Source organism: Tyto alba, unplaced genomic scaffold (genome assembly GCF_018691265.1).
Source record: "Tyto alba isolate M040663 unplaced genomic scaffold, T.alba_DEE_v4.0 Super-Scaffold_9, whole genome shotgun sequence".
In the NCBI taxonomy this organism is placed as follows: domain Eukaryota; kingdom Metazoa; phylum Chordata; class Aves; order Strigiformes; family Tytonidae; genus Tyto; species Tyto alba.
Genome location: NW_024881330.1, coordinates 31974487 through 31982878, shown reverse-complemented (window position 1 = coordinate 31982878; position 8392 = coordinate 31974487). Strand labels below are relative to the sequence as shown.

The 8392-nt window shown below is 48.2% G+C and overlaps 1 protein-coding gene across 1 annotated transcript; it reads right to left on the bottom strand.

Annotated features, from left to right (window-relative positions):
• Nucleotides 1-3052: 3052 nt before the first annotated feature.
• On the bottom strand, nt 3053-6629 carry HEY1 (hes related family bHLH transcription factor with YRPW motif 1). The gene is made up of 5 exons (XM_042786273.1): nt 6316-6629; nt 6092-6167; nt 5931-6014; nt 5733-5814; nt 3053-4893 (listed from the first exon to the last, which is right to left on the bottom strand). The coding sequence occupies exons 1-5, from the start codon at nt 6504-6506 to the stop codon at nt 4310-4312; spliced, it is 1017 nt and encodes a 338-aa protein (XP_042642207.1). The 5' UTR covers nt 6507-6629; the 3' UTR covers nt 3053-4309.
• Nucleotides 6630-8392: the final 1763 nt, after the last annotated feature.

Genomic DNA, 8392 nt, shown 5'->3' with positions numbered 1-8392 from the left:
TTAATAAAAGCTTTCACCAAATGAACACTTCAGACTCCCAAAAGACACCTTCAAGTATCTGTATCTTACTAGGCATAGACATTTCAACATTTATTACTGCAGTCAAGCTACTATATTGCAAGCATGAGTCAATGCCTTCATCTTCTGGCTCCAGAAGAAAGGGACTGTTCTAATTTTTATTTATAAGCTGAGCAAGTGGAGAGAGAGGCATTCAGTTACAGGCAAAGCACACACTGCTCTACGAGGCCAGGTAGGCTGGTTAATACATGGACATAATCATGCCTTAGCATACTGAGTCACAAGTACCACAACCCATCTCCACAGCCTTTCATGTAAGGCCTCAGAAAAGGCCTTTGTAAATCATTTCTGTTGCTTTCCCGCATAAAGCCCATGACCTCCACATTATTCACTGCAGACTTCCAGCTCCATAGAGAGTATGTTATGATCCAAACTGGGAGTTTCTGGCAAGAAGCGCTTGTGAATATGCACACAATATAAAACAGGAAGAAGGATTTCAGTTTATCTGCAATCACTTGGGCTTGTTTGTTGCTTGGAAAAAAAAAAAAAAAAAAAAAAAACTGGCAGGCTTCCCCCTGCTATGCAATAGTCTAGGAAGGCTCTTGTCACCTGGGGACTCACATGCTGATGTGTGAGTGAAGAGAGCAATAGCCAGGTTTCATGGAGTTTTTAGCATGATCCTAATAAACTCTGTCATGCTACTAGTATTAAGATGGGAGAGCTGAACAGAAACAGTCTTAAGAACTGCTGACAGCTTCTTTCTAAAAGCTAAAAAATGTCACCTTCATGAGCTATTCCTTTACACCAAAGCACAGAATGGATTTCCAAAGGTTTGTGTCTGGTTTTATGCAGCATTTAACAGCCTTTTATATTTATTCTGTTTTATATTTATTCTGCACTCAAATCCAGATTCCTTGATAAAGGAAGATAATATTTGCTTATATGAAATACCACATCAATTTACATCCCACATATAGCTTTAGCTTGAGAATTTCCCAACAGACACAGTTCATCCAAAGCAATTGAAGGTAGTTGGGGGGTCATGGGATCAAGTCACAAATGCATTTCCTTTCTTCCCCAGCGTCCCTCTGGTCAAGCTTATGCTCCTGAATTGCTCTTTTGCAATAGCGTAAACAAGGAAATGTTTTGGGCTCAGGTCATATCTGTTCTCTGTAGCAGCAAGATCATTTTGCCCATCTCAGTTTGCCTTTAGAAACCTAGCACCCTATAGGAAACAAAAATAGCAGAACATCTCGGAAGTGTAGTTTGTGAGAAACAGCATTTTTCATTCATATAGAAAATTTCCAACTACTGTCTCTTGATGAAAGGAGAACAAGGACTGCCATCCCTTTTTCACAGCTGACAAAACAAATATGATTAAGTGGCTGCCAAGCATGGTTTACAAAGTTAGCAGCACAAGTAGTAATACAGCCCTGGACTTCCAACTCTGGTGCTTCAGCTTGTGGAGCGTGCTTTTCCCATTTGAATTACTATTTTTTGTGAGTTCCTAGAATTTGTTCATCTCTTTCTACAATAGCAAATAGTAGATCTTGAGTCTCTAAAAATTAACGTAGACTTACTGCAAAAGTTGAATAAAGTTAGTACTTTTCATTAATACCTTTCCCATTGATAATGGAATGAGAAGACAGTGGATATAGAGACAAGCACCACCAGCTAAACTTTTATTGCACTCTCTGTTTCTGAAATCCATTCAAGAATAGGACAGTGGGACAAAAAAAAAATACAGGGGTCTTTCTACACAAAAGAGCCAGCTATTTAGAGGAAGGCAAAGTCATTTGAATGTCAATGAAATAACCATTAAAAGGCTGAGAAGCATTGCCATTTATTAAAAGATCTAAAGAATAGTTGCATGCACTATAGCAATCTTCAAGGTAGGAGTTGTTAATTTGGTATAAAAACCTATTAGGGACAGGGCAGAGTATAATTAAACAGGAGACAATACACACTGTGAAAAGGAAACTGGATTTGGAATTTTACAGCCTCTTATTTCATGTTTCTACATGAAATACTATGCTCTATAATCTCTCCTTAATAACACCTATGTATTTCTAGCTCCCACAGTGGTTTTTTTGCGTTTCATTTCTAGCAGTGGTCTCCTACAGCCTAGCGAGGAAGGTAAAACAAGGTTACGCACTTGAATGCCCTCCCACTCTTTCCAGCCTCACGGCAATCCTGCTTCCGAGAAAGCCTCTCATCAATGCCACTCCTTAATTGGCCCAAGAGCCCCTCTTTAAACAAAGCTCTCGTCTCCCACAGGGCCGAGCTCTTTCTGCTATTCTGGCAGAGCTAAATCCAGACAAGGATGTGCCATTTACCAACACAAGCGTACTATAAGTTCAAATGCAGAGGGAAGAAGTGAGGTACTTCCAGGAGAAGTTGCTCTGCAGGCAGAGGTGTGCAGGTAGGGCAGACCATGTCTGGAGAAAAACTATCGACATGTAAGCTGGTCAGGTTGTTACCTTAAGAAAAAGGGTAAGATGCTACTAATATCGCTCAGTAACAAATACAGGGCAAGTCAAGAGACCTTGGGTAGATTCTGCACTCATGTACTGACTGTGAGCTAAACAGTGGACTGCTAGGTACAACACTTTGTTACAGAGCTATAGGACGGATAAAGATGTCATGAGTTAGACAGGAAAGGACTCTGCATTTGTAAAGATGATCACTTTTTAATATTAATACAAATCAGTATGAATATTCAGGTGCAGTGCAGCTTTAGCCTCTTCTTTAGCAGTAACCCTGGACTCTCCGTTGTCTGCCCACACACTGCCAGACAAGCAGAAGTGACACACAAGATCTATCCTAAATTTTCATTTCCTCAGCTGTTATTCTGAGGCAACGCAGTTGCAGTTCTTTATGTATACTGCACTAGTTGAGTATACCATAATATTTGAGAAAAAGTAAATACAAATGCCCACAGCGAAACCAAATAGCAATTGTTCGATATCTCCCGTGATACCCATAGGTATAGAACTCTCCACTGATATTTATCAGACAAACATGTCATTTAAAATACTTTGTTCTTTCTCCTTTATTTAGCCACAGCACAAATACAGGAGCAGTCAAACCCCGTCCAGTGGAACTCACCAGATAAACCTGTTCAGATTAAGATTCTCATGAAATCAACCAAAATATACATGTACCCACACACACTCTCACGCACACAAGTATGCAGCGGAGCCCTTAAAAAATGAGGAGTGGCACTGAACTGCACCTAGAAGTAAAACTCAACAGAAAAATCAACGGGTTACAATATTTCTGTTAAGCAACAAGGCCGTGCACTGAACGGGTCCCCACTGTACCATGCCATCGGCTATTTAAATACCAGCATCATGCCTTTCAGGTGCAAATTTGAAGCTCACAGAGGGATGGGGCAATAGAACAATTACTGCACTGTAACTCAAAGCAGAACCTGGCCCTATGAAGTGAGGATGCATATGACCGGCTCCGGCCAGAAGACTACTGCAGGTGACAACTTTTTTTCCCTTCATTTCCCCAGCAACTAAACCCACCATCAGTATAGCGTGTCATTTGGCTTCTGCACCCTCCCCACTCCAGTTTGCTCCAAAGCACATACTGCTCCTTTTGGTGGAAGAAATAGCGTAGTGGTTCTGAGATGTGAGTAAATGTCCACTAGGGACTAGAATAAGACCACCATATGTACCAAACCACTGCAGAAGAAATAGAAATTGGGATCTTAGATAAAGGTGATCAAGCTGGTCCCTCTGATTTGTCAACGCTTAGTTCAGAAATATAAGACTCAAATATAGTTTACAAAAAGAGTAATTCTTCATAGGACATCTCAGTGACAAAATACTAACAAAAACATAGCTCGTTAATGCTGAGAAAAGTGGTGTTGGAAAAGCTGTTTACTAAACTAGGCCATTGCTAATAGTAATAGGTGATGTATCTTCATAAAAAGGCAGTCTGACTTACTTGGGAAAAATGAAACATTTGAAACAAACTGTTTACAAAAGTGATTTAAATGCTCAGCACAGATCTAACACAAGTGTTAACAACCACTATTGTAATTTTATTTTTGGACAACATCAGCAACTATTTAAAAAAAAAAAAAAAAAAAACAAACAGAATTGCTAATACAAAAATGTAGAAAACAAAAAGAAAAATCCAAAGAGACAGTTTTTAGACAAACTTAGTTAAGGTGAAGCTGTACCTTTGTCCCAGTTATTAAGAACTTCAATTTTAAGCATCGCATAACCCAGCTCAGCTAGGTTTGTAGGCTTCCCCACCCCTACTAAAGAGTTAGTTCTTAGAAGGCTCCAATCTCCGTCCCCCAGGGTCTGTATGGTTTGCTAAGGGTTGCCGACTGCGTTGGTGCAGATGGGCTCAGCACGTTGGGGGAGAGCAGATGGAAGGAGCCAAACGAAAAGGGGAACGCAGACAGAGATGCCATGGAGGAGAGAAGAGGAGGAGACAGTTTGGTAGTAGATGTGACCACAGGGAGCACTGGTCCAACGCTGCCATTTGGGGGCACTCTGAGTGAGGAAGTTTCAGCATGTGGGGCGGCAATTCTGGTCTGGTGGTGGGGTTCTGTGGAAGATGCTGTAGTACTGGTATTACCGTGCCCGTTTTGAGCCAGCAGCAATGGGTGCGATATGTGAGGGTGATGTCCAAAGGCACTGCCCCAAGGAATGTGTCCAATGCCAGTGTGTGCACTACTTGCTGCTTCCCGCTGAGAGGCGTAGTTATTGAGATGAGACACAAGTCGAACTCGCAGAGGATCGGAGGCATCCAGACCCTCTATAATGCTAAGGTATCGAGCAACTTCAGCCAGGCACTCTCGAAACCCTAGACTCCGATAGTCCATAGCCAAAGCATGAGCATCGAAATAACCTAAGAGAAAAGAAGAAAGAACGGAGTCTTAAGATGCTGCTTTCTAGTCATTGTCTACATGTAGCCTCCCCACTCCACCCTCTCCTATAAGCATATTTCACTTGGATGTGGTTAGTATTCCCAACCATAGATTAACTGCCAAGCTCCTTTTTTTTTTTTTCTTTTTTTTTCTTTTTTCTTTTTTTTTGTCAAACAAGCTTTTCTTTTATATCTGTGCTGTGATGCTGCAAGTCCCAAGACCGGTCACAGACTGCCATTTTTAAACTGAAATTGCACACTGCCACTGGAGGAAAGTACTTTTGTTCTTTTCATGTCTCCCCAGTGCAAGCAAAACCACAGCCCGGTGAAATTCATTAGAAACACAAGTCCTAACTTATCAGAGGGGACTTCTGCAGGCAACATACTTTTTTCTTAACAGTGCATCTCACCATTTTTTGCTAATTCTCTTCACTACTCATTTCACCCTGTATTTTTCTTCTAGTTTCTGTTCTGAACTTTCAGAAAGTTAGAGAAGCATTTAACAACAATAAAAACTTTGTGTTTTCCAAGTTGCCCAAAGCTGCTTCTTCACAGTGCTGACACACTGCTAGAACAACTTGTAATCGCTCTCCCCTGGAACAACCTGGAGCTAGCAATGTAAAACGTTTCAGGGCTGGCCATGCTGCAAATGCTTTCAAGCAGACAAAAGTCCCAAATTCCTGATGAAACTTAAGAGAGTTTCCATGCACTTTCTCCAAGCGCTCCCGCAGCACGCCGCACACCGAATGCTAGGGAATGCACCCCTCTTGCAGCACCCTCTCTGCAAAGCTGCTGACACGCTGTCAGGCGCAAAACTTTACCTTTCCCTCCTGCCGTATGCAGCATTTTCAGGTGATCAACAGTCATCTGCAAAATCTCTGCTTTTTCCAGCTTGGCTGATCCCTAGGAGAGATGGGGAAGGCACAAAACTTTTTAGGCAGAACCAGAGACGTTAACGCGGGGTGACCCTTCCTCCCGGGATGGGGGGGAGGCAGTGCGGAGGGTCACTGGGCGCTAACCTGCTTCTCAAAGGCGCTGGGCACCAGCCTCCTCAGCTCGGACAGGCTGTTGTTGATGCGATCGCGGCGCCGCTTCTCGATGATCTAGGGCAGAAAGCGGGGGGTCAGGGGGGCGGCGGGCCGGGGCTGTGGGGAGCCGCGGCCGGCCGGCAGGCACTCACCCCTCGGCGCCTCTTCCTGGCCAGGATCTGCGAGGTGGTGGAGGGAGACATGGAGCCCGCGGCCGAGCTCAGGTTCCTGCGGGGAGCAGCGGGACACGGGTCACCACAGGCACTGACACCCCGGGGAGGCGGCGGGGGGGGGGGGGGGAGGGGAGTGGGGGGGGGGGGGCGGGAGAGGGTCGGGGCGCCCACCTCACGGCGCCCACCCCGCCCGCGCTGCTCACCCGTTCTCATCCGCGCTCTCCTTCTCCACCTCGATGGCCTCGTCCAGCTCCTCGCTGTCCGACGAGCTGTACTCGGGGTGCGCCCGCTTCATGGCGGGGCGCGGGCGGCCGTCGGGGGGGCGGCGGGCGGCGCGCGGGAGGAGGGAGCCCAGCGCGCGCCCCGCGCCTCGCCCGGCGCCCGTCTCCCCCATCGGCGGTTCCCACGCCCTCGCCTCTCGCCCCGCCGCGGGCGGGCAGCGGGGCGGGCGGGCGGCGGGAGGGCAGGAGGCAGCGGGGCGGCGGGCAGGCAGCCGGTCGATCAGTCAGTCAGTCGGTCAGTCAGTCAGTCGGTCAGTCAGTCGGTCGTCAGTCAGTCAGTCAGTCGGTCGGTCGGTCGGTCGGTCGGTCGGTCGGTCGGGCAGCCGGGCAGAGCACGCCCGCCGCCGCCCGCCGCCCAGCACCGCCACGCGCGGCCCCCGCCTCCCCCCCATTGGCCGCCGGCGCCCCGGCCTCAGCCAATTGCCGCCGGTCGGGCGCTTGGGCCCCACCCCCTTCCTTCCACCCCCCCCCCCCCCCCCCCTCCCGATTCCTCTTTCAGGCTGGGCGGGGGGGCGCGGTCGCGCGCCGTCGGCCGTGGGAAAGCAGGCGCGGGGCGCGGCGGGCGGCGGCGCTCTGGCGCGGGGCGGCGCGCGGCGGCGGCCGCCGCGTGCGGGCCCCGACGTGGGACACACACACACACACACACACACACGCGGGTGGGCAGGGCAGCTCCGGGGCGCTCTCGGGGCTGCCGTCAGTCCCGGGTCCGTCCGTCCGTCCGTCCCCCCGGCAGCCCGAGCCCTGCGGGTCGATGACACCCCATGTAGGGTCACGGCGTCTGCCGAGGCCGGCGTGGGTCCGGGGACCCTGGGCGTGCTGCGGCAGGGAAAGGGGAAGCTGCAGCGGAGGCAGATTGCCGTCCCCGTCCCCCCGCCCTTCCCCCCTCCCCCACCCCCCCCCCCAAAAAAAAAAAAAAAGAAGGAGTTAAATGAGTGGCTAAAGCCCAAAAGGCTTAAATTTAGGGTTTGGGGTGTTTTTTTGTTGTTGGAAGTGCAAAAGAAATCAGGGGGTCTGTCTCGACTGTGCTTTTCTGAGCCACAAATCTGCCAGCCAAATCCTTTCCTTGACTCCAGCACTTTGGAGGAGCAGGAACAGTTTTTTAAGAAGCTGAAAGCAAATGCGCTTTGCTATGCAGTTGCTGGCGAGGAAGGAGGGATGACAGGAAAGGTCAGCGTTGCGTGCAGCATGTGCAGAGTTCTGGCCAGCATGCTCGCAGCGAGTACATGCTGCTTTGCACTAAGCAGGGCCCCGAGCCCAGGTGCCGTATTCCCCTAAATTGCCACGTTCCTCAGCACAAGCCCTCTTGATTTTGCCAGCTTTCTCAGGCTGAGGTACTGGCAAAATGGGACAGGTGAAATAAGGGTGTACTCTTTGAGGTGGTTTCATAATAATTAAATTTTCATTTACATGAAGCCTTTCAACTACAGCTCCTTTTCCAAGTTGATTCTTTTGCATTTCGCAATTGGAGGGGCTGGAGGATAAACCAAGACATGCACAGTATGACAGCGAAGAACCGATGAACCCGGGTTTCCCCATTTCAAGAACCTGGAGTAGCTGCTTTCAACCTCCCACTTGTTTGGGTAAAAGTTCCTGGCACAGAGTTGCTATAGATTTTGTGGAGTTGCCCATATTTTTGCAAAGCATCTCTGGTGGGAAGGGAAATGGAAGCAAGGACCAGGCTAAAGGTAGTAAAAGAGCTGCAGTTGAGAAGATAAAAACAGGCCTGCAGCCACCTCTAGGTATAACAGAAGGCAATGGAAATATTCTGTTCCCACATCACATTTTTCATAAATCTATCCTTTCTGCAGTGCTATAATTAAGCCCGTGCCAGCACTTCTATTACATCCACCATTCCAGCCCCTACATATTCATTGTGAAACATCTCTGCCTGCACCACTTGCTTTTACAGGACCAAAAGCCGGGTCCGTGAAAGGTGCAGTGACATTTAATGCCTTTTTGGCCTGCAGACTACACATCTGACTTCTCCCACCCAGGCATG

Excerpts from the sequence above, each read along its gene's own strand:
- HEY1 (XM_042786273.1), bottom strand. The coding sequence starts at position 6,506 with ATGGGGGAGACGGGCGCCGGGCGAGGCGCGGGGCGCGCGCTGGGCTCC. Across the intron at positions 6,015-6,091 it reads CCAGGAAGAGGCGCCGAGGG|ATCATCGAGAAGCGGCGCCG; the intron begins GTGAGTGCCTGC and ends TTTCTGCCCTAG. Across the intron at positions 5,815-5,930 it reads CCAGCGCCTTTGAGAAGCAG|GGATCAGCCAAGCTGGAAAA; the intron begins GTTAGCGCCCAG and ends CATCTCTCCTAG.